We start from the raw sequence: 24421 nt of genomic DNA, 5'->3' as shown, positions 1-24421 counted from the left end.
CTGACAAGAAAGAAGTAGCGCCTTTAATCATACAATTTAATGGAGAAACGGTTTCTGGGGCAAGTGGTTCTTTCCCGATCAAACCCCCGCCGCGCTACAGCACAAAAATTCACGAGCACAATAAAACTTGGAGGTCGCAACCGGTTCCCCCCCGCCGGCAGAGCGGATGGCTGCAGCCGGGGTTCTACCGTACCCCCGGCACTGCGGATTCTTCACCTCCCGTTCACCTTGCCTGGAAAGACGGAAAGAAAAGCCATGCCTACCCCAGCAGCGACAGCACCGCGCATCAGCAGCTTTGGGCTCGGGTTCTGCCGGGAGGGCTCATGTCTTGCCGGCTGCCGAGAGCCAGGCTCTGCTCTAGTCCAGCCCTTCGCCGCAGATGACTCTTTCTGTACAAACTGATGATGACAGATATCCAGCTGATAACCTCTGGTGAACGAAGTTATTTTAATTTCCAGTCACTTTCCTGCTAAGTACCATATCAGTTTGTACACAGCTGAGATAAGAGGGCTGGGGAGGGGTGGGGGGAAAAGAATAAGAAAGAAACAGGGGAAAAATACCTACTGCCTGCTTCTGGGGTGGACACATCCCACCGCTCGCTTTGGCTTCACCTGACGGTTGGGGCAACTCGAGGAGGAGCCACATTTTTTCCCCTCGGTTAGCTCTGATTTTAACGAGTAAAAATAAGGAGACATTTTTTTTTTATGAGACATTTACCTGGTTGCTTAGGGCGAGAGACAGGCACACATCCTCCCGGGCCACTGCCAGGGGCTGTCCACTGCGAGGCCGGGAGGCGCGGGGAAAAACACTTATAGAAGGGGAATAGACATATCTTAAATAAGATGTGTGTGTATGTTTTATATACGAGTTACTAAACAAAAAGAAGAAGAAAAAGACTGGGCATCTGGGAGGGCGAGTCCCCCTCTGCTCTTCCCCGAGCAGGGGGTCCGACGCCCCCCCGCTGCGGGCACCCCGAGGTGCCATTCTCCTGCCCCCCTCCTTTCCCCTGCCCCCCCCCCGCCCCGACTGCGCCCGCTCCCGCCCCCAGCTGCGGGCAGGCTGGCCGCCGGGACTGGCACCCCTGCGGAGCTCCGTGTTTGTTTAGGGCTCGCCGAGCCCAATCAGGGCCGGCTGCCTGCAGTTTTCCGGCAGGGCTGCGAGAGGCGCCTCCTCTCTCCTTTTTATACATGAGTCTCCGGCAGCAGCCGTCGGACTCGCCGCCGCCTCTCGTTCCCGCCGCACTGGATTTACCGCCCGCTGCGGCCCCGCGCCCCGGCCCCATGCGAGGCACCGGCAGCAGGTTTGGCTCCTCGCTTCTCTTCTTTCTCCCCCTCTGCCGCGATTTCTCTTTCTCTTCCCCGCTCTCCTGTCTATCGGCCGCCCGGGGAGGGGAAGCAGCGCGGCGGCGGCTGCGCCTGGTTGGGGGAGCCCGAAGGGGACTTTGTGGGCAAACATCCGATGCCGGTGCCTGGAGCCCTTATCTGCCGGAGCCTTATCTCCCAGTTATCTCGCAGGAGGGAGAGACGTATTTGGTGCCTATCTGCGAGGGGGCTGTGTGTGTGTGCGTGTGTCCTGTGTTCCTGTGCCTATAGTTATCCGGAGAGCCCCGAGGTGGGCTGAGAGCGGAGAGCCTCAGCGCCCGCTCCTCTTGCTATCACTTCTCTGCGTCCCCTTTCGCTTTCTGCCCCTTCTCCTAGAGACTGGGCACCGGGGACTCTGTGTCTGTCTCTCCGTCCGGCCTCTCTCATGCCGGCTCCGGACCGCGACCGGTCTCGACGGGGGCTCCGGTGCCGCGGCTGGGATGGGTGCCGCCCCCCAGAAGTGCGCCGCTGGAGCTCGGGGCAGGCCCACAGCCCGGGCTGCCGGCTCGCCCCGGCTCTATGAACAGCCCGGCCTGCCCGGCCCTTGCCCGGGCGCCGCCGGGCACACGTCGGGGCCCGGCCCGTGCGCATTTCCCTGCTCCTGGGTGCCTTTTTCTCCTCTTCCTCCTTTTTTTCGTGACCTTGGGCTGGAAATCAGCAAACAAGCGAGGCGATGAGCGGAAAAGCTAACATCGCTCTCCGGAGAAGTAACCTTAAAGGGATCGCGTTACTAATTGTTTTCTCGGTGGAACCGAGTCAAATGACTCATTCATTGAAATAACCATAATAATAACAACCACAGCATCCAAGGAAGGGGCTTGGGCACAGACCGGGGAAAATGCTTCTCTTACCTCTCTGTCCCCTCTCTCCCCACGTCCTCTCGCCCACCTTCCTTCCCCCCGGCGCGCTTCACGTTCAAATCCGTAGCCGGGAAGGCAGGACAGGAGGGACGGAGCAACCCCCGGCGGCGCGGAGAGCGGCCCGGAGCCCGCAGCCCTGGTCCCGCGGGACCGTGCTCTGTGGCTGGCGGCCCCCGGCCCGTGTTGACCTGGGCTGCCTGATCCCATTCCGCCGGGGTGGGGGACACCAGCGCCGAGGCGACATGACTGATTAAGCGCTCAGAGGGTCCAGATAAGCCCTGATGAATCTCATTAAGGGAGGGAGACAGGCTGTCCTGTTTGCAAATTTTGTTATTATTATTTCTCTCACCCCCCCCCACTCCCCCTGCCCTTTTGTGTCCTCCTTCCCCGCCCTGCCCTGCGGACCCCCCCCTCCACTCTTCCTCCGCGTCCCCTCCTCCCCTTCCCCATCCACACCCAGCGGTTGAAGGGGACCTGGATGGCCGTGGCTGAAGTCGGCTGGTGCGCGGTGAAGCGGTGCGCTGCGGACTCCGGCGGTTCCTCCTGCCCCTTCGCGACCAGGGAGCCGCGCCCGTCTCCTCCTTCGCCCTCCTCCTCGTCCTCCTCCTCCGGCGGCTCCTCCAAGACTCCTCTGCCGGAGCCCGACGGCAGCCACCGGCCGGCCCCTCCGCCGCCCCCCGCCGCCGAGGGCAGGTCGCTGCTCGCTCCCTACGTGCCCTTCGGGGCCGCCCACCCCTCCGGCCTGCCCAGCTGGGAGGACATCCTGCTCTTCGCGGATTTAGACCAAACCAACAAGCTGATCTGGTCCAGCCGCGGCCCCAAGCTGAGCGCCCTCGGCGCCGAGCAGCCCGAGGAGATGTACCAGACCCTGGCCATCTCGGCCGCCCAGGGCCCCACGCCTTACGACGGATCTCCGGGCGGCTTCATGCACTCCACGCCTAGCTCGCCGGTCTACGTGCCCACGACCCGCGTGGGCTCCATGCTGCCCACTCTGCCGTACCTGCAGGGCAGCGGGGCGGCTCAGCCCAGCCACCCGGGCGGCGGCCACGCCGTCTGGTCCCAGCCGGCCGCGGAGAGCCCCTCGTACAGTACCGGCGGCGGCTCCCACCCCTCGGGCCGCTTCCCCTACTCCCCCAGCCCGCCGGTGGCCAACGGGGCCTCCCGGGAGCCTGGCGCCTACAGCAACAGCCTGGGTGCTAGGGACCAGTACAGCCCCCTGGCCCGACCGCTCAACGGCTCCTACCCGGGGCCCTACACGTCCTACGTGGGGCCGCAGCTCACCCCGGCCTGGCCCACGGCGCCCTTCGAGAACTCCATGCTGCACTGCCTCCAGGGCCGGGCCGCCCCCATCCCTGTCCGGGCGCCCAGCGCAGGTAGGATCCTTCGCCGGGGCGCGGTGGGACGGGCAGGACAGGGTGGGCTGGACGGGCGGCCGCCGCACGTCGGGACTGCCCAGTGCCGGGCCCCGGAGGGGCGCGGGGAGGCGGCGGCAGGGCCGCTCCGGCGCGGGGTTCGCGGTGGCGTATTGCGGTGATGGGACGGCGACCCCGGGACCGTGTCTTTCGTGGAGGGGAGGTAGATCTCGTTGTTAGCGGTGGTTTGGGCGGGAATATTACCCCCCCACCCCCCCAAAAAAAGTTTGGACTCTGGCAGTTTGAGTTGCAAACTGCCTTTCACAAGACCAATGGCCCAGCGTAAGCCGTGCTTTTAATGTTCCCAACCCTGTACATTCCCGCATTTCCCTAAATGCGGCAATCTGGCCACGGAACGGTGAGATAATCATTGAGAATTAACATTTCTTGTAGCCTAGAGGGGAAGCACAGGGGGTCGCTTAGCCCATTTTGCATTATTTCAATTTCAAACCGATTCGCTGCTCCATTGTAAACGAAAAGGAGTAAAGCAAAACCTAGGATGTGAACGAGAACCCTCGTTTATAAACTGCTGTTAAAATATGGCATCTCCTGATGGGATTTTACTTTCACTTCCGAGGTGTCCCGTCCCCTTTTTTTTTTTTTTTTTTTTCAGTTTAGGAAATTCTCGGTGTCATTAAATTAGTCCTAGAAGTGGAGGCTGAGCTGCGAAGATCTTGTAAGAAGTAGAAAGATTAACGATCTTCAGCTTTAAAGTCTCTTCAGCTTTAGAATATATGTATGTATATATAAATATAGATGTATAGAGAGAGAGGTGTGTGTGTGGGTTTGTGTATTTAGATATACTTATATATTTACATATATGTATGCATATTTATATATATTTGTGTATATTTCTGTATATTTATATACGTGTATGTATACACACGCTCACACATTTGATCAGCATTTGCTCTAACCATAAACTACCCACCAGGTAGGTGTATTTTCTATATGCTGTTATTTTCTCTTTCAATAGTGTTGCAGAAAATTACTCGATGGCTTTTCATCTCCCTAGAGGGGTGTACACGATGCTCTCTCCTCCTGCCTCTCGATAATACCTCGGTAGATTTAGGCATTTTAAGCCTCCCACTTGGTGTTTACTAACATGAGAAGGGAAGACGACTCAGTTGTAGTGGTGGTAGAAGAAGGGCAGAGCAAAGCCGAGAAGTCGCATTTCGGGGCGATAGGAAAATGAGGTTTTAACTCAGTTTCCCAGAGTTACAGTGTAAAAATAGGTGACGGAGAAAAAAAAAAAGTCCTGTTGTGTATATTTTTACTTTATTTTTCGTGAGAGAGGTGAAGTTGCAGAATCTGAAGGAAGGGAGAGGAAGAGGAAAGGGATGGGGGAGAAGCGGCAGAGGGAGCGAGCAGGGCGCTGGAGGAGGCTGGGGCAGGAATGCTAAGCCTTCCGAGATGAGGGGCACGACACCTTCACCTGCTCCGGGGGGTGTCTCACGTCCTCCCTTGTGCCTCTGGAGCTGCCCGGCCGGGAAGGAGCAGGCAGTGCAGGCAGCGCACGGAGTGCAGGCAGCGCGGGCAGCCGCGGCGCTGGGGCTCCTTCCGTGCTTCCCCTTTCCAATAATCCTGTCAGCGGTCAGGAAAAGTGCAGCCGCGATGTACATATATATTTTCACTGCTAAATATGAGGCAGTTTGGTGCAGCTTTCTGCCCATTACTAAAACGGTATGTAAAATTAAAACTTTAATTTGCTTTCCTTGGAGATAAATCTATTTCTCGTGCACTTAGGGGAAACAAAAAATATTTTTAAATGCCTGAGAAGTATTGTCACGGCAGGATTTCTTTCTGCAGACGTGGAGATAACGTTATAAAGCAAATAGCTGAGACAAATAACTGTTTAACTTCCAGCGTCCTTGAAGCCTTAAGCATTTTCCTGATTACAGTCCTCAATGGCGCTTTTAGTGCAAAGATTAATAAATCTTAGCGATGAGCTAGAGGCTGACAACGTAAGCTGAACTGTGCTCTCTGGACTCTGCCGTGTGCCCGTTCTGTTTAGCGCCTAATAATTTCCAAACGAAGGGAGGTGAGAAATGGATTTCGGTGGGTTCGGGCCTTTGGGCCCTTTCTGTCTCAGCTGGGTGCCCTCGGTGTCACCGCAGCCCTGTCCCCAAAGCTGCCTGAGGTTAGCGAGCTCCTTCCTTTCACAGCTAGTGAATGAAATAGAAAATTCTAACCCAGGGATGAATTAAAGCAGGTAACGGAGGGGATGGAGGGAGCAGAAATATCAGAGGCAAAACTGTGAGTCTGAAACAGGCTTTCCCAGCCTCGACTCAAAAGCTACTGCAGAAATACAGACAACTCCTTTTATTATTTCTATTTGTAAAATCCGTATGTATCCCCCCCCCCCCCCCGAAATATGGATATGTGAGTCAGAACAAGAATATAAGGATTCGCAGGGGTGAAGGTGTTTGCTTTTATAGTTCGGTTCTCCATTTTTTTTTTTTTTTTTTTTTTTTGGCTGTGCTTTTAGACCCTTTCCCCCACTGTTCGGTAGCTATGAGAGTAGGAGGCAGAATACTGCATATTTTCCCATTTCCTCCATTTCCTACCAACCAGCTCCAATTTGACCAAAGAGCCGAGGCAAAGTGCTCGCTCCCCGTTGCCGCCTTGGACATACCAGTGTCCCAGACGCTGTCTCTAAACTTTAAGTTTTACTAGTTGCAAGGCATTTAAAATGAGAGTCAGGGTAAAAACTCCTTGCCCAGCCATATCCTGGGGGAATATTGGGCAAAACCACTGTTCCTTATGTCCTTATATATTTATGTCTTTATATATCTCCCATTATATCCTTATATTTTCTAATATATATGCCCTTATATCTTCATATTTTTTAATATATATCCCCTTATATCCTTATATATTTATGTCCTTCTGCCCTTTCATCTTTATATCCCGCCCCTGCAATCCGGCTTCCACGGTGGGCTTTGGAAGCAGCTATTCTGGCCGGCACATAAATCCCTCTGCCCCCTTCAAAAGGCATGTACTCTGCGCTCGGTGGGCACCACGGCGAGGGTTGCACCGCTCAAGCACTCCCCGGGCCCCTCCGAGGCTGCATCCCGACGGGAGTGCGGGGCTGCCAGGGGTCTCTGCTCCATATGGCCGTTCACTCCCTCGCTCCCACCTTCCCCAGCCTGTCCCGGGGAGCACCGGCTTCGGTTTGTTAAGCAAAAGTTGCGCCGGGGCTGGCAGCGAGTCTGGTACATTGAAAGAAATTAAAAAAAAAAAAAAAAGGGGGGGGGGGGGGAGAAAAAGAGGGTTTTGTTTTAAAAAAAAAAAAAAAGAGAGAGAGAGAGAGAGAAAAGATCGCATGGTCGCCGGGGAATTGCTTTTCCGAAGGCTGAACAGCGCCGGTTGCTTGTCTGTCCGGGGCCCGTCTCCCAGCGCGGCGGGGTCGGGGCAGCGCCCCGCGGAGATCCGCGCCCACCTGCGGTCGATCCCCACCTCCCCTCTCCTCTGCTCCTGCCCCCCAGAGCTGCTGGAGGACCTGTCCGAGAGCCGGGAGTGCGTCAACTGCGGCTCCATCCAGACCCCGCTGTGGCGGAGGGACGGCACCGGGAATTACCTGTGCAACGCCTGCGGGCTCTATACCAAAATGAACGGCCTCAGCCGGCCCCTCATCAAGCCGCAGAAGAGAGTGGTGAGTGGGGATGGAGGGAAAACAGGGGCAATCCGAGTGTGTTAGCCCAGTGATCCCCCAGGCTGCAGCACTGAAGTGGGGCTCCTGACCAGGTTGTCAGGCCAAAGTGCTCACGGTGAGGGGCAACAGGGTTGGTAGCCATCTGGGCCCACCTCTGGGCCCTATGCTGGCAAAATCGCCCTCTGCTCCCCGTAAGCCACACACGGGGCATGGGCGGGCCTGGCTGTTTGAGATGATGGGCCCTGTTGGTGAGGGGGCATAGGTGGTTTGAAAGAAATTTGTGCTGCTGATGTTGGATGTTTCCAACAGAAAAAAAAAAAAAAATCAAGGTTGGAAAGTGTTTGTTCAGAGGGCTCGGAATTTCTCCAGACCTGCTTTGTTTGCTGAGAGCTCGATCCTTGGGAATGTAAGCAAGTTTTGTATATAATTCAAAGAAAACCAATTGTTTAAACAATGATAATAGCCTTTGTTTTGTTTTACTCTGAAGAAATGAGTGGCAATTTTTCTAAAAATATACTCCTAAAACTAGGGGGGGAAATAAATAGTACAAACCAGAACCCCTGTTTATAACTCAGGCTGGCACTGAATAGGCAAGGAGAAAATTTAACAGGCGAGAACTGCACATTATGTTTAGCAAATCTGGGTGGAGGTCAGCAGAAAGAAAGAATACACTCTTCAGTAATGGCTGTTACCGAGCGAGCCACAATAAATCATGCCGATATAATCCAAGTTGATGTTTGGACCCTTGTGTATGGAGACAGTGTATCATCAAACCCACTGGCCTTTCAATCGACAGCTGCTTCACTCCATGCCTGATTTCTTAGCATTAAAACACATCCTGGTCTTTATTTCACAACCGTTTGAATTTAATGCCCTTACGGGAGGAGGCAGGGGAACTAAAACCAAATGCACAATGATCAGAGCAGACAGTAAGCACTCAAGAACACACACCACCCTTCTTTGAGCCAAAGAGTTAATTTAACTGTAAGCCAGAGGTTAATTCCTGTTGGCTGTCCATTTTTTCTAGCTGGTGGTTCACTAAATTTCACGACGCAAGGTGTTATCTCATTACTGGGGGCAGTAATTACTGGGGACTACTGCAGCAGGCAGTCCAGATCTGCCGCTTGTCTGAAATGCCAGAGCTCGCCTGGCCATGGCACCCTGGCCCAATGCAAACTTCAAGTAGCTGATACCCAGCTCTGGCATTTCTGTGTTTCTCTTCTTTTTGGAAGGGGGATGGAGGTGAGGAGACTAAACCAGAGTCAAATCGCAGCCTGATTTCAGCCTGACACCTCGGCAAAATAACTCTGAGATAGCTCTGCGTAACAATCCCTACCGAGTACCCTGGCCATAACTATAAATCAAGCATGACTGTGTATTCATACAGTTGGAAATATGTAGGTGAGAAGGGAAAATGTTTTGAAAATGCTAAACGTGTTTAGATTGCTCCGAAGTTTCTGATAAAATTCCTGCAGCAGAAAAGTAGTTTTAGCTTCAAAACATGCCAAAACCCCCTGTCTGTTTAGATATGGGAATGAGCAAAAGCTATTGGAATAAAATATGTGAAGGCTTATACCAGACTGCATATGAAACAAAGATTTAATACAATGAAATGTCTGAAGGCATTTCACTTGCAAAGAAAGAAAATTAAGCATATGTATTAAGACCAGCTTTTTTACCCAATATATGTAAAACTTGCATTTAATCAAGTTTTAATTTAATTAGAAGCTATGTGCATACATATTTAATAATGAGGTCAAAAATTCTGTTTTCATGAGACCTGTATTTTTAAGATTAAAAAGCATACATGTGTACCTCAGCCTATATTACTCTTCACTGGGTTGTTCTTCTGCTGTGCAATTAATAATGAGTTACTGATTCAGTTACAAAATTCATATTTAATCTAGAGTTCTTTCTGAGCTGTGGTATAAGATGATGGCTTACTGCTAAAGAAACTCAAATGAGTAAAATTCACAAAACTCAGTTATTACTCTGGAATATTCTTCAATCTCACAACATTTTTATCACTTTCCCAAGTGGCAGGCAGCTCTGCGGTATCAAAGGTGACCGAGTTACTTCTAACAACCCAGCAGTAAATGATTCAAGAGGAAGGGCATTGTACCCTTAAGTTAGTAATTTCGGTTATGGGTGCTTTATAGTCAGAATAAGATTAATGCAATCCTCTAAAACTGACTTCTCCATGTAAACTTGTTCAGCTGCCAGACACAGAGCTAGGCACAGATTTTTTTCTATTTTTTTTTTTTGACAATGCGATACTTTGAAAAAGACTAGATTTATGATGTAGCTGGAATTCTTTGCTTATGATGAACGTAAAAGAGATCACTTGTTACAGGGACTTTTATAACCCATTCACCTTCGTTTCACATGTTTATGAGGACTGCCTTCACTTATGATATACAGCCTGCAGCCATAAAGCTTCAGGTTATACGGTTATTTCAAGATGAAACAAGGTTGCTTCATCTTGGCTCCAAACTCCACGGAAGAGTGTCATAAATGGCTTGTTTGCAGTGGAGACCTTGTTGTCACCCACAGCTTTTCTGCTGGCCAAGGGGGAGCTCTGCTCTAGAAAACATGCTCCCAGGGCATGTTGGTTTTCATGCAAGGATAAAATGGGCACTGATAAAAAGATCTTTTTACAAAGATGCTGCTGCTGTTGTATGTGTCATCTCCGGGATGCCCAGGAAAGTTTTCTCTAGCTGTGGTGCTGCTGAGGGCAGATGGTTAAAGGGGCTGATTATTCCGATGAGTGGGAATTATTGCTGGCAGGTTCAGAGCTGCCTCGTTGCCTGTCGCACAGGGGAGAGGGCATCGAACCAGCTGGAGAGGTGGCACAGGAGTGATGTGCCTTCTCCTCATCTGGACGGAAGACATCCTAGCTGTCCTGCTGCAGGAAGAGCCAGTGCCCAGTGGTCTGAACAGAGGTCCCTGTGTCAGCAGCTCCCAAATGTGAATTCTGCCTGCGCTGCGACTGCCTAGAGCTGCAGACTCACAGTACCTCTTCACGTCAGCTTTCCCATCTCTGAAATGATGTTAATCTCATTTAAATTCTGGGGTGTCACTGATAGATGCTATAAAAAAAGCTTCTACTGTCCCCACTGTGTGCTAAATTACTTTTCATAAACTGTAAAGGCGTCAATCATTTACTCCTCCCTGCCTGTTGATGCCCGTGTTTGCCTGTGCTTGCCTCTAGCCCTCGTCCCGGCGGCTGGGCTTGTCCTGTGCTAACTGCCACACCACGACCACCACCCTGTGGCGCAGGAACGCGGAGGGTGAGCCCGTCTGTAACGCCTGCGGCCTCTACATGAAGCTCCACGGGGTAAGTGGCTGCTTCTTCGCCAGGGACATTCTCCACAGGCTCTGATGCTCCTTTGGGGAAGGGGTGGTTCTCCTACCAGAAGGCACCCGGTGGCTTCGAGGGGTGGTGTTGGACTTCCTCAAGCTGGGGCAATATTTCTGTTGACACTAATGGTATTGGCTCATGGTTTGGCTGTGGAGTTAAAAAACAATGAACAAAATGGATAAAATGACCAAAAAAATGTGGGACATTAGGAAATGGTTAAGCCATTTTAGCAATATATGCCTGTGACAAGTTATGTGTTTGCTGTTGTAGCTTTATACAGATCTGTATAAAGAAACAGATCAGCGGCAGAGGTCTTTTTGCCAATGGGATTTAAAACAGCTCTTCAGTGGGGAAAAAAACCCATAGACCATTTAATAAGACCATTTTTCATGGACAGACATAGCTATGCCAGCAAAACTTTACATGTAATTCAAGTCATAGCTATGCCAGCAAAAATTTAAATGTGATTTCAGCCTTTGCTAGGCAATAATAGAGGAAGAAAATAGCTGTATCCTGAATGTGATGGAGTGTGTTTTGTGTGAAACTCAGATCCTGTTTTGCCTCAGTGGATTAAGTTACAGTCAAGCACAAGTGTTTGAAGAGCATGGGCATTAGGAGTGACTGGGACTTGGTCTAGTCCTCAAGAAAAAAGTAAATTATATTGCAAGTTTAAACATTATAGTGATAGTAAGCATACGCCTGAATTGCTTTTCCCCAAACTCGTGTCATCACTAAGTTAAAACATTTTTTTAAATCAATGTTTTCTTATAATGATTATCGTTGTGGTGGCACAGAATAGAAAGCTGATTTTGGAGGACGTTTTCCCTATAAATATAAATTTGGATGCTGTAAAGCTGTATTATGGGCTGAACTGCTTGTGAGAACAAATATGAAATCTTTCACGGCCTAAAGCTTCTAGGACACTTACCGGCGATGATCTGGTTTGTGTAGCTGGTCCACTGGAAGAGGAGTATTTTTTCCTTTCATATGCATTCTTGCTTTCCAGAATCAGTCACTGGAGATAATTCTTAAATGACTGGAATAAGGAATCAGGGATCAGATATACCCTGTCCAATTTAATTTCATAACACCTATGGGCCAAGTAATGCAGTAATGCTGTTTTCCTCTAAAAGTGTGCTGCTTATCTGTGGACCGACTGAGACGTTGGAAAAACTGTTCTGTTCACATCAAGAAAAAAGTTTCCCTGCTTTTTTTATTTAGCTAAAATACCTCTTGAAACAACCCATTGCTTTGCCCAAATAAAAGGCAAAGGTTTTTTGGAATTGGTATTATGACACAGGAAAAATTGATGTGCTGTACAGGCATTTTCAGTACCACCATTTGATCTTGTAGTGTGTTTTGATTTTTGATATTAGAGTACATATACAACTCTGTGATTAGTGTGGAAATCTAATTTTTTCAGGTTCCCCGACCTCTTGCTATGAAAAAAGAAGGAATTCAGACCAGGAAGCGAAAACCTAAGAACATAAATAAGTCAAAGGCATGCTCTGGTAAATATAAAAAGATAAGACAGTTGAGCTGACAGATTTTTTTTCTGCTGATTGAAAATACTTGTTTTAAATACTAATTACTGATCTTTCAGGTAACAGTACTACCGCGGTTCCTATGACTCCAACATCCACGTCTTCTACTAACTCAGATGACTGTAGCAAAACTGCTTCTCCCGGCACACAGACTGCAGCCTCTGGGGTAAGCCATAAGCGGGTGTCCGTATCTGTAAGCAGGCTGATCACTGTGCAATGTTATCACAGCTTTTATCTTATCTAGCAGAACAATAATCTAAACAAACTTTTCAGTTTTGTTAGCTGATACTGGAACAAGATTTTCGGAGGATATTACATATAGCTGTAAACAGAACTACAAGCTGAAGTACTTTACGAACCTCTTAATTAAGATCTATATAATTTTTATGATAAAGTTAACCACAGCTTAACCCCAGATATTTTGTTTTGAAACTTTCAGGTTGTTCCATTTCAAAGGTTTTCTTTTGGGGCAAAGACAATAAATCCTGCCTGAATGACCCTTTCAAGAAACAATTGTGCATGTACCCCTCTTCTTCTGAAGTGATCTGATAAGAATTTATAATTCAGTGCAGTGCTGCTCTTATGTTTTCCAAAAGCTGTTTAATATGTATATGCATTATCCCAATGGACTGGTAAACCCCAGCAAGATATTATGCTGCTGTATGAAAGGAAACATAAAGGCTTTTGTTTTAAACTAAGATATTCACTTAAACGCTGATCCAGACCCAGATGAAACCAGGCTGGGGTGCTCTGCTGGTTGCAGTGAGTAAGAGATCGGCCCTCTCCTCGCAAAGGGCTCCTCTGGGGCCAGATGCTCAGCATCTGGCAGCACTGAGCTCCAGAGGAGCACCAAAGGAATGCTGATCAATCCCTTCAGTTTTGATCCTTATTTCACATCATGTAGTCAAAACCATCTCAAACTTCCTTTCTTCACTCAGCATGTGTGATAACAAATACTACTGCTAAAGTTGTGAAGCTTAATGTAGATTAATTTCTAACCTCTTGGCTATACATATCCATATCCACACTCACTCCTTGGGCCTTCTGTATCCTTTACTCTGCCACATCATTTCTTTGAAAAGCTTTCCTAATGTGGCTTTCTCTACTCCTTTATTAATAATAAGAAGACTTTGTTTATAATCTCTATTTTTCAATATGTCTCAGCATTCCCAACATACAAATTCCTTTCAATAGTATAATTCTTGATGTACAAAGTTTCATTGTACAAGGGAAAAGAAAAAAAAAACCCAAACATTTTTAGCAAATGCGATTGTTCATGGACTGACAGGGCCACCCAGTTTCAGAGGCATTGGGTTTTGGGTTCGGATGCTGCCAGACAAGGATATTGCTAAAAGGGCTTGTCTTTGACATGAGAAAATCCTGTCACTCCAGTAAAATAAACAGATCACATCAAAAAAAGAGAAACACTAACCAAAAACTGAACTGTTACTGGGTTTCAGGCTCTCCCCAGTGAACTACTACGTACTCTTTTAGGCTCTCACCTAATATTTGCAAAGGGAAAAATGCAGCCAGCTTTCCCTTCAACTGTTGCTACATTGCCTGAAGCAGGATTACTGATTCTGAGGAACATTGTGAGCTTTTTATAATGGACAGAATTAGAAGCACAGTCCCAGCTGAGGTGGAGGCAGAGGTGTAGGCTGTAGGCAGGACACCTGTGTGCTGCTCAGGGAAGGAGAGGCCATACAGACCTGTTATTAATAATCTTTGTGTTATAATATTAATAGTACCATTTGTGACATGATTTTGCCAGGTGGAGTTGTGTGGGTGCCAGAGAAGAGCGAGGTAGGGGCACAGTTTGTGTGCCAAAAGGCTGGTTGAGAGCTGTTGGCAACTAAGAGCAACTCCCAGGGACCCTGAGGGTGCTCTTAATTACACAGCAGCATCCCCCAGTGCCAGGACTTCAGTTCTCCCTGATTTTTCTGTAGCAGATCAGGCTGGGAGAGGGCACCTACTCAAGGGCTGGGGAAATCTGCCCCCTTGTATCCAGCAGGCAGCACAGTAACATCTGCACAGCCTTTTCCCCACCATGATCTGATCAGATGTGCCCTGCTTATGCAAAGCACTTGCAAATTACCTCTTGTGACAATTTCAATGAAAGGAAGTGATGGAGAGAGGCTCTGAAACACGCCAAAGCAGGGAGGTTGCAGCAGAGACCAGACATCTGGGAATCCCCCGACCCTCCCTCCCCATGAAGGACTAGTGATCCCCCACCCCTGCACCTCAGGCCCATATGTGTATAGATGAGGATGGGAGTTGCAGGGAGCAGTTGTCAGGACATGCTGTGGGTATGGCCACATCCTTCCTGGCTTTGCCCAAGCATCAGCAATTTGATGGGATGAGTGCTAGGGAGACTGGAGGTTGAAAGTAGAAAGCGGTGGCTGTTAAGACTGGCTCCTGTGGCCCTAGACATCATTTGGGAACATGACCACTAGCTGCAAAGGAAGTGAAATAATTTCTTACGGGCCGAAGTCCCGTAGGAGGGGCTGAGTGCTCATAAGGCCCATTGAAGTTGTCAAGAGTGGAGGGATGTCAGCGTTTTGGAGTGAGGCAGCCTGTAATCTGATCACATGCTGAAGCAAAGATACTTTGCTAGAGTTCTGTTTTCCTTGATTATTTTTTCTTTTCCCATTGAAGTTGACCCACTGATAGCCTGAAAGTTTGTATTTATTCTTAGAACAGGCAATGGCTTTGCACAAGGAGAATAAGCTTCTCCGGGCCACGTCAGGAAGGAAAAACCCCTTAGATGGATGAATCCGGGCTTTGTAATCTTTGGTCACTTTAAGGGGAATGGGATCGATTCCTGCCAGCGGCACTGGTGACGTTGCTGAAATACGGGCACCTGCTGGAAGAGCGACCTGGCTCATTCCCCATGCGTCACACAACTGGCATGGCAACTTGTTTGTGTTTTGCTCTGTTTTTACTTCTGCACTCTTTATTCCCTGAAGAGGGGAAAAATGCCAAATTGACATTAGGCAGAGAAATTTGATGACGTTTTAGAAACTGTTGTGTGAAATTCACAGCAATGTTGTTGCTAAATGAAACAGAGAATACGAATTCCTCTACTGGTACAAAAGCAATTTATTATGCTTTTTATGGGAGGCTGCCAAAAGAGTTCCCATTAATGTAGAAATCAAATGGAAATGAAATTCAGCAGAATTCATTTGTGTCAGTAATATTCACTTTTTGCCCTGCCTTTCTTTATCTCTTCTAAAGAAAAATAAAGAAGGGAGGGCAGAAAAAGAGAAGGGTGGCAATTACTCTTGGAAATGTCTTTGAGACTATCTGTTTCATGAAGGGAATCTTCCATGATGCCAATTTTGAGACAAATTAGCAAGAACCTTAAATGTTGATTTTATGTTTTAGCTGAAGTTTAAACATTTAAAAGATATGATTAATGAGTTGCTGTGGGTGCAAAGTTGATTTCAAACATCCAAAAATGTAGAAGTGTTTGGATCGGAGATATTTCGTTGTCCCATTGTAAAGGGGCTACTTGCCAAATTCACATGTGGATCTAGGATTTAGGCCTATTTCTGTTTTTCTAAGCAGCATAAGCACTGGATGTCCTGTGTTGCTAACATGGAAAAGGTCCAGCTGCATGATATATGAAGTTGCCTTACATCCCCATAAAAAGAAGATTTGAAGGTTTCAGACAGCCTGCATCTGCATCTATACCTGCTTTCTCTTTGATGCTGCTGAAACCGTACAGGGAAAAGCAATGCAGAACAAGTTGCTAAACGAAGGGCATGGTCTGTAGCGCACACCCATCCACTTCCATACAGGGGCTCCAACTAGTGTGGTTACTAGAAGGACTTTATTCCCTTATTAGGATAAAATGCAGTATGAAAACTGCTGTAAAATCTGCTTTTTATGGCAGGACATGGAGGCTCCTTGAGCCAGGGCTGATGTCAGTAAAGGCTCAGCAGCACCAGGGGAGCTCTTCTTTCAGAAGACTCCTCTTCTGCGCCCTTTGCCTCCAATTTGGAGCTTTCTCAGAAATATTGTAATCACACAGCATAGAATAACTTAGGACAGTTGTCTTGCAGGTAAAACCAGGGCTTACTTTCCACGGAGATTTACCTTGAGAAGTGGTTTAGGACTGGCTCTTTGGTATTGTAGGGTGGAAAGTGAGAGGGCTGACTGAAACTGGCTCTTTGTTATTGTAGGGTGGAAAGTGAGAGGGCTGACTGAAATGGCCTTGGCAGGTGGTGAGCCAGCAGGAAAATGCAGTTCTAACCATCCCCAAAATGCCCAAAAACCTGGACTGAATTATCTGAATAGTGTCCCCCTGCTTTCTTTTGTTTCCAGAAGAGGGTTTGAGAGATGGTTAGAGGTGGTGGCGTTTGCTCCTTTTTAGGTAGCAGATTGGTAGGACGTTCATGCAGGCTACAGGGGAATCAGCCTCCATACAGAATCTCACAGAGTTTGGAGGAACCAGAGACTGGACCTCTGAAAAAAGATCTCTGAATCACCCGAATATTGGAAAGTTGAATGGCCGAGGGTCCTTCAGAATATCTGATGATAAGATTTCAGTTGGTATAGAATAATTTCATAGCCATCAGAATGGAGTTTTCATGAGAAAGGCTCATCATCATGCTTGGTAGGACTTTCACCTGGAAAATGGGAACACGGTGCCTCAGTCCTGGTATGAGTAAATATTTATCTAAACCAGGTGGAATAAAATCAACAGGAGACCTGAGGAACATGGCAACCTAAAATACCAAATAGTCTGGGAGTCAGGTCATTAAGCTGGGAGATCTGATATTCCAGTTTAAATCTTCTCTTGGTCTCTTACCTCTTCTGCAGTAGTCCTTGCTCCTGGACAAAATAGGATGCTGGTTCCTTTTCCCCACTCAGTTTCATGCATTCAGTCATTCATTTTCTGCTTCTTGTACATGTATCTGAAAGAGATAATTTAATTTTGTATCAAGCAGAAAGAAGCCATCAGCTTTTTTGTTTCAGTGGGGAAAACCAAGGAAAAACATTTTTGGTTCTACCCAGGAGTTCTGTACGCATATGGACACATATATTTTGCTCTGTTTTGTTTTATTGCCAAAGCAATAAAGCCAATTACTCATACAGCCCTTGACAGCAGTGGGGTCATCTGCTTTCCCAAGCCACGCTGGAAGTTGCCTCCCTTAGGAAATTAATGCAGTATTAACCACAGATTTATGTTGCTATAATACAAAGGAGAGATTAGAAGATATGTAAGCTTACATGTCTGCAATATAATCACGAGGATCAATTGGACTGGCAAGAAATTTTGACTTTGCGTACTAAGAGGGTCATTAAATCAGAAAAAAAGCCCTAGTTCTGCAGTGCTGAGACTTGCCCTTCAGAAACCAGGGAGTGACAGTAGTGAGAAAGTGCTTTCAGTGGGGATGGCAGTTATCACAGGGAGGCTGAGGCTGGAAAATTAAGGACTCCAGTTTGCCACAACATGGTTATATGCAGAAGAAGTTTTTGCAAGTGTGTTTCGGCAGACTATGGCTATCATTTAAGCACAGCAAAACTAAACTAGGCTAACTGAAAAGGACGAGGGTGTTGGCTGACACTCAGCTTACTTACAGACTCAGTGTAATGTCCAAAATTCACAGAGTATTTTGAACCTGTGCAGTGGGTAGGGCAAAGGTCTATCTGATAGAGCAAAGGTCTAGATCAAGGCCCTTCGCCACCCTCTCTAGCTGTTAGCACCACTCCTCACTCAGAGCTTTTGCCTCTCACCTGCAGAGGTGTGGGGGAACGCTAAAGGGGGGTGTCCCTCCCCTCTCCCCACTCTTTGTGATAGGAAGACAGTGCAGGAGGGAGTGGGTGGAAGAAAGCAGGAGTTCTTCAGCCAGAGATGCTGATGCTGCTCCTCAAGTGCTGGTTTGATCTGGACCAGCTTTAGCGGGGGTGAATTTGGCTCCAGGGTGCTGACAGCAGGTTTGGGTACAATGTAGATGTCTAAGTCTCTCTGTTGCTCTGGCTGAGGTCTCCCTGTGAGCATGGTGGGCAGGTCCTCCACAGAAAGACCCTCTCTGATCCAGAAAATCTGCCTGGGGGATGCCCCATGACCATTTTCTGCTGTTTTGGGTAAAAAGATACAAACAGATATATTTGCAGGCACAAACACAACCTTCCTCTGTTTGTTTGGGAGGCAAACTCTTCCCTATAAGCTTCATTCATTTTTTCCTCAAGAAGTTGACCTTCAGTTGATTATCTATCCTATTATCAGATTTTGGCAATAAAAATAAATCCATTACCTTTGCATTGATAGAGCCAGCTGTTTTGAGTTAGAAGAGCTCAATGACTTGACCAGGATTGTTCAAATTATTTATTCCAGCTGACAAATGTCCTTTAGTAACTAACTGTAACTTCTGTCATCTTTCATGCCTTAATGCTGGAGAAATAAGGGCAGAGATAGGCAGGCTCAGAGTGGAGCTGTGATTGAGCCGCGTCTTTTTCATGAGCTAAAGTTTGTTTTCCATGTCTCGCTTTGGGAGCTGCCTGAGCTGCCTGCATTTGTCATGACATTACTGGGGTGGGGTTTCCAGGCCTGGCGGTCCTGCCCAGGTCCTGCCCGCCCTGGCTCAATGGAGCCAGGATCCGGCCTTGGTCGGGCAGGGATGGGCAGTCTTCAAACAGGACGTGCCTCCATGTCCTCCCTTCTGGGGTGCCCGAGGGAGGGGTAGTTGATAACACCACATGGAAACTGTGGGTCCACGTGCCCCACCTTTGTAGGGCTGAATCAGGAAAAGGGTGAATTACACTTTCCAAGCCCAGAAAAAACAGGTAGTGGTAAGATATTTGCCTACCGGAACAACAGCAGCAAATATAGGCATATGGGAACCTTTCAAAGCAGCTCCCAGTATTTTTAGCTCAGGTTGAGCAAACACTGCTCAGCTCTAATTTAAACCCTTCTTCCACTGTGGGGAGCCTGAGGCTGTTAAAAATTATGTCTTTTGTGCTATCAGGAGTCTATCTATCTGATGTATTAGTAACTAAAAACACCTTTTTGAAAAACTAGGCTGATGCAAGACCGATACTGGACCCAAAGGTTAGTGTGAAACCTGCCTCATTGAATTTGCCATGCATAGTCACAGGGAAAGAGGGTATGGAGATTCATTGTCACTGATTGGCAAGTGTGTATTTGAGAGAATGGTAAACCATATTTCTTAAGATTAGAGCTATTTTGGCTGGTTTTGGGGGACAAGCAGTTGTTCCTTCCATCTCTGCATTTTCAGGTAGCGCCTGATGGAGCGGAACCCTGGTTGATGACTGGGTGGAATAGTCGCCATCAACCATTTTAATAAAAACTAAAGAAAATACTGGAGTCCAGGTTGTTTCAAATAAGTGTGACTACTGGCAATGTGTATCTCTTTCAGAAGGTGAGGTTTTCCCTTGGTTAAGCATGGCAACAAGAACCCTGCACAGCACCATTTGGAAACTACCTTTGAATAAATGAAGCCTAGCTTTTCCTATGTCAGGACTGCTAGCTTGGCATGGCTCCAGGAGAGCCAAGAGCTCTAGTCTTGTAAAATGATTAAATACATATACTTTTCACTTAAACAGCAGGCGGGAAGCTTCTGCAATCACAGTTTAGGATAGTTTTTTTCCTTCTTTTTTTCTTTTTAAGGAATCTCATCCAAAGACTATCCATTAACAAGTAAATTAAGGTTTTAAAGTTGACATATCCAAGAGTTAATTTTGCATGAAGTCAGCTCTTAAACATTTCCTTTATCAGGTGAAAACATTGCCCCTTCACTGTCTGGCACTGCAAATTTTTCCTCTTTAGTGGATCTGCTCAGCCTCATGGAAAAAATGATGGTTTCTTTGTCTTTGTAACTCTCCGTTTCTCTTTTAAAATAAATGGACTGGTTCCAGCGTGGTTCAGAGATTCATCTTTATGCCTACCAGGGCTCCCCTGTGTGTTGTCTTGTGCATGTAGGTGGGGGAACAAAAAGGCTCCTGGTTCAAAGGCATAGTGTTTCTCTACTTGAGAGGAAAAAAGCATCTCGTTTAGTGGCCAGTCTTACAGGGATGAAGGTTGTGGCTAGCATTTTGAAGGGCGAGGAATGATTTTAGGCACTTCAAGGTCTGAGGTCCCAAAGAAGGCTGATTTCTAGGAGGTGCTCCACATCTGCTACTGGAGCATTGGGAGGTATTTGGGCTTCTCCCAGTACATATTCTCCCAGTACATATATTGGGGAAGCAAAACTATAGGTGCTACTACTGCTGGATCACCCTTTTGGTGTTGGCATCTGTGTCCCTTCAGTAGGGGGCAGTGGGACACATGCATGTTACCTTCTTCATCATGGTTTGATTTTCAGGTTTTTCTGTACATCCCAGACTTTCTTTTCCGCCTTGCTGTGAATATAACCATGTCCTCATCTCCAAACACAGACACTGCTCCCATCAGCGGGGCTTATAACGAGTGGGCTGACCCTGAGACATTTTTTCAGGATTTTGAGGCAAGCAGAGGACAAACCCTAACTTTCCACACAAATGCTGGTATAGTGGCTGTGCCCTGAGCCCACTACGCTCCAACTCCTTAACGAAACACCTTAGTGTGTGCAAAGCTTACTCAGTAAAATCCCTCTTTACTCTTCTCCCCCTCCAGGCAAGCTCGTCAGTAATGACTGGCCCAGGAGAAAGCACCAGTCCCGAAAGCAGCAACCTTAAGTATTCAGGTCAAGACGGGCTGTACACTGGAGTCAGCCTGACCTCCACAGCCGAAGTGACGGCGTCCGTGAGACAAGATCCCTGGTGTGCCCTGGCTCTGGCATGACCCAGCATGAGGGAAGCTGGATTGCGGCACTGCGCAGCAGCCCCCAGACGTTGGCACACGGTGTCTCCTGCGAAGTGGTCACAGTGGCAGCAAGAGTACAAAGACCATTCCTCTGAAATTGTTTTTGTGCCTTGGCGGCAGAGGTGTTTTTCAGCCTCCAAAAGAGACTCTGCCGAAGCATCCAGTTCCTTATCTATGCAAGAAAATTACATGGAAAGCAAATGCCTGCCAGGGGACAGCTAATGTAGCTAATGCAGCCTTACACTCTCAAGAAGAAAAAAAAAGAAAAAGAAAAAAAAAAAGAAGAGATAAACCTAGACCTATTGATAGATTCCAGAAGTACATCCTCAACCTAACCAGCAGTGCCAGCTTTCTGATTGTATAGTTGTTTTCACTCTCTCATCGCCTTCTCCCCCAAGAATCTGGCAGAAGCCACCAGTATCGGAGAGGGAGTAGCAAAGGCTTTAATTACCAGAGATAGATACTTTTTAACAAGCATCAGAAGTGGGTACTGCTCACGTCGGCTCAGACGTCTCACACTGAACATTTGATGTCTTTCCCTGTCGGTCCTCTCCTCTGCGCCCTCCATTTTCAGAGTGCCTTGCTCTGCTCTTCAGAGCCCAGCTATGCCCCTGGAAGAAATCACAACGTTTGGTACAAGTCTCCCAAGGTCCAGCTGGTTAAGGAGATTTTGGGGTTGGTGGGGTTTTTTCTGGTTTAAAATATTTACTCACTTTGCAAGACTGCGATATAACTTTTAAAGTACACTGTGACTGAGGTTTATGAAAGTTCATATTTTCTGGCTGAACTGTATGAAGTCAGTCGAGATTTGTAAACAGGGTAGCAATCAGATATTTTTCTTCCATATATACAATAATTTTTTTAAAGAAGTGCAATTTGCGTTGCAGCAATCAGTGTTAAATCATTTGCATAAGATTTAACAACGGTTTTTATACGAATGAATGAATGTAAACATTTTAACTTAATGGTACGTAAATAATTTAAAAGAAAAACTTAAGTAGGCAACCTTAGGCTTTTTAGTGCAACAAAACCCCATCCACTTTCTGTATTTCCAGTTGTTAAAGCAAGAGTTTCAAAGAACAAGCTTTCTCTCAGGAAAATTGCCCTCGCCATTTGCTCTGAAGTGTTGTACAAAAAGGCAAATGCATCCCCAGGTATTTTTCTTTTTTGCCATTGAATAAGTATGTGCTGGAAAGAAACAAATCACAATGAAATTTTACTACCTAACTGATACATATGTAAATACTCCATAAGATATTTAGGCATCTTGAAAATGTAAGATGCAATCTGTATAGTGTGACTGACGCATAGTTAGGTTGGTTTCCATTGGTCTTCAAGCGGGATGTCATTTGGAACATTATTTCATCAGAGCCTTACAAATAAAAGGGTATCATTTTGGGATATTTCTTTTTTCCTGTACGCTGTGCCTTCTCATTTGTCTCCAATGCAATTGTTAAGCTATATTAAAAGCTGTGGAAATGTACCTGATACAGGCGGCATCTCTGATGGCTGCAAGGAAGGTCTCCAGCTGAAGTCTAGCCTCTGTCTAGCTAAGTCTGCATTGCATGTGGCATTTCTGCAGCTCCCTTCACTGTGCCTTCTGATGATATGTAAAACTAGGGCCTCTACCTACCAACACAAGCCCCTCATGAGCACACGGGAGGCTTTTCTGATGAAAGCCTGGGGAACTGATACAATGCCTTGTGAGGACTGTCATGGTTTTGCTCAGCCTTCACACCACAGCTAAAGGGTTTCACGCAGGTTCCCTGCATGTGCAAATATCTGCCTGTCACCCACTGCATATGTAACTGCTTAAGGCCAGCTGGGTGGCAGAGCTGTTGCGTGACTGCTGGCATCCTCTGGTGGCCAAAGATGAAGGGCAGCAAAAACTGAAGGTGCTGCTGCTGAGAAGACAGTGAATAGAGGGGAGTGGACAACGTTTTTCTGGCTCTGAGGACTAGTCCTCTGCATTGCTTGGCTGATCAGAGCAAGACTTACCACTGCTTGTGATTTCCAACTACACTGGCAGTACTGTTGGACCAGGAAGCCGGGATGCCCAACCTCTGTATTCAGTGATCCATGGAGTGGCTGCTGCGTGTCTCTTCACCTCTCTGAGCCAAACCTTCATTTGGGCTGAACTGGGATAGTTCCTTGGCCTCCTGTGAAGCTATGCTGATTTGCACCAGCTGAGAATCTGCCCCTTGGTTTTCCAAGCCCATCAGTCAAGGCCACTTCCTTACCCTGGGGGTGTTGTGAGGACTGCTGGATGCACTCTGCAGCACAGCCCTCGGAGGGGAATGACTTCCAGCAAAAATAGGCCAGGCCAAACCTCAGCTGGGGTTTGGACTGTTCTGGCCAGCCAGGAGTACGCACCCCTTTCCCTTCCCCGTGGGGCCATCACGCCAGGCTTGGTGCTGGGCCACCTCATATCCTTGCTCCCTGGGGGTTGACACGGCTGGGTACCCCAGCCCTGCTAGCCTTGGGGCCATGTGGGCTTGGATCTTGCAATTTACAAGAAGAAATCCTTATCTATGTGCAAAGCAAGCCATGCAGAGAAACATTGGGTTAAAGGAGAAAGAAGTGTGGAGAAGAAAGTGAATATCTTTCCTTTTGAAGCATTTGTTGGCTAAAACACCCTTTTCTGTGATTTTCCATTGCTAACACTTAAATGGATAAAAAAAGCTGTTGCTAATGTATTGAAGTGTGTTCAGCCTTAGCTGGGGTCGGCATCCTTTTTGTTCCTTTTTGCCTTGCAAGGGGTGAAGTTTGGTGTGCCACTTCTGAAAAGCCTAGTGCAAAACTCACTGCCGGGTATGTCAGAGCTGTGTTGCTTGGAGTTACCATAAACCATGAGGTTCAGACCAGCACGTCCCAGTTTTGGGCTGCTGACCCAGCAGAAAAAATCAGCTGGTTGCTGACACTCTTGCTGGCAGCCTGTGGAAGGATGCGTTGTTTTGAAACCCTGCAGCACAACTTAAGGCGGCTCCTGGGAGGCCCTGCTCCCTTCTCAGCACAACCTTAACCCAGGGTCTGGCTTGCAGATAATATTATTCTGCAGATAATAAGTGTTTCAGGGGGCATAAAGAGATGCCCTATGTCAAAAGACTCCTCTTGGATCTGAGGCTGAAAATGTTTTCTTAGGCTATATCAGGAAAAAAAAAAAAAAAGAAAAACCAGTGTTTTGTAGGGAAGGTGTTTCCCATTATTTCTTATCAGCAAAAACATCAAGAATGAAATACTTTGCCTTCTTGGACCAGAAGCAGGGCTAAATCAGGTTTTCATCCCCTTGTAAGAGGCAGGGGGGGTGCAGTACCATGTTGCCTTACTGTATAGATGCTGAGGAGTTCAAAGCTGGGTTCTGTGTTATGATTTTACATAGAAAAAGACTGTAAGAACAGAACCTCCCTACTGACCAAAAC

The 24421-nt window shown here is 47.4% G+C and overlaps 1 protein-coding gene and 1 long non-coding RNA gene across 6 annotated transcripts; one reads left to right on the top strand and one right to left on the bottom strand.

Annotated features, from left to right (window-relative positions):
- Nucleotide 1: 1 nt before the first annotated feature.
- Nucleotides 2-2785, bottom strand: LOC115615052. Of its 5 annotated transcripts, XR_003993937.1 has the most exons (3): nt 2696-2785; nt 561-664; nt 2-466 (listed from the first exon to the last, which is right to left on the bottom strand). It is a non-coding gene; the product is annotated as an uncharacterized LOC115615052 (long non-coding RNA). The 5 variants fall into 5 exon arrangements; XR_003993934.1 differs by lacking the exon at nt 2696-2785 and having other exon boundaries at nt 2-429; nt 561-2530; XR_003993933.1 differs by lacking the exon at nt 2696-2785 and having other exon boundaries at nt 561-962.
- GATA6 (GATA binding protein 6) lies at nt 1223-22421 on the top strand. Its single transcript, XM_030502686.1, has 7 exons — nt 1223-1300; nt 2682-3594; nt 7122-7288; nt 10500-10625; nt 12073-12160; nt 12253-12359; nt 20814-22421. The coding sequence occupies exons 2-7, from the start codon at nt 2700-2702 to the stop codon at nt 20979-20981; spliced, it is 1551 nt and encodes a 516-aa protein (XP_030358546.1). The 5' UTR covers nt 1223-1300; nt 2682-2699; the 3' UTR covers nt 20982-22421.
- Nucleotides 22422-24421: the final 2000 nt, after the last annotated feature.

This window comes from Strigops habroptila, chromosome 1 (assembly GCF_004027225.2).
Source record: "Strigops habroptila isolate Jane chromosome 1, bStrHab1.2.pri, whole genome shotgun sequence".
Lineage (NCBI taxonomy): Eukaryota > Metazoa > Chordata > Aves > Psittaciformes > Psittacidae > Strigops > Strigops habroptila.
Note: the sequence above shows the minus strand (reverse complement) of the source record. Positions and strands in the feature narration are given on the sequence as shown.

Bases quoted from the DNA above. Each gene is read 5' to 3' on its own strand.
- GATA6 (XM_030502686.1), top strand. From the start codon at position 2,700: ATGGCCGTGGCTGAAGTCGGCTGGTGCGCGGTGAAGCGGTGCGCTGCG. The intron at 10,626-12,072 runs GTAAGTGGCTGC...TAATTTTTTCAG, and splicing joins TCTACATGAAGCTCCACGGG to GTTCCCCGACCTCTTGCTAT. The intron at 12,360-20,813 runs GTAAGCCATAAG...CTCCCCCTCCAG, and splicing joins CACAGACTGCAGCCTCTGGG to GCAAGCTCGTCAGTAATGAC.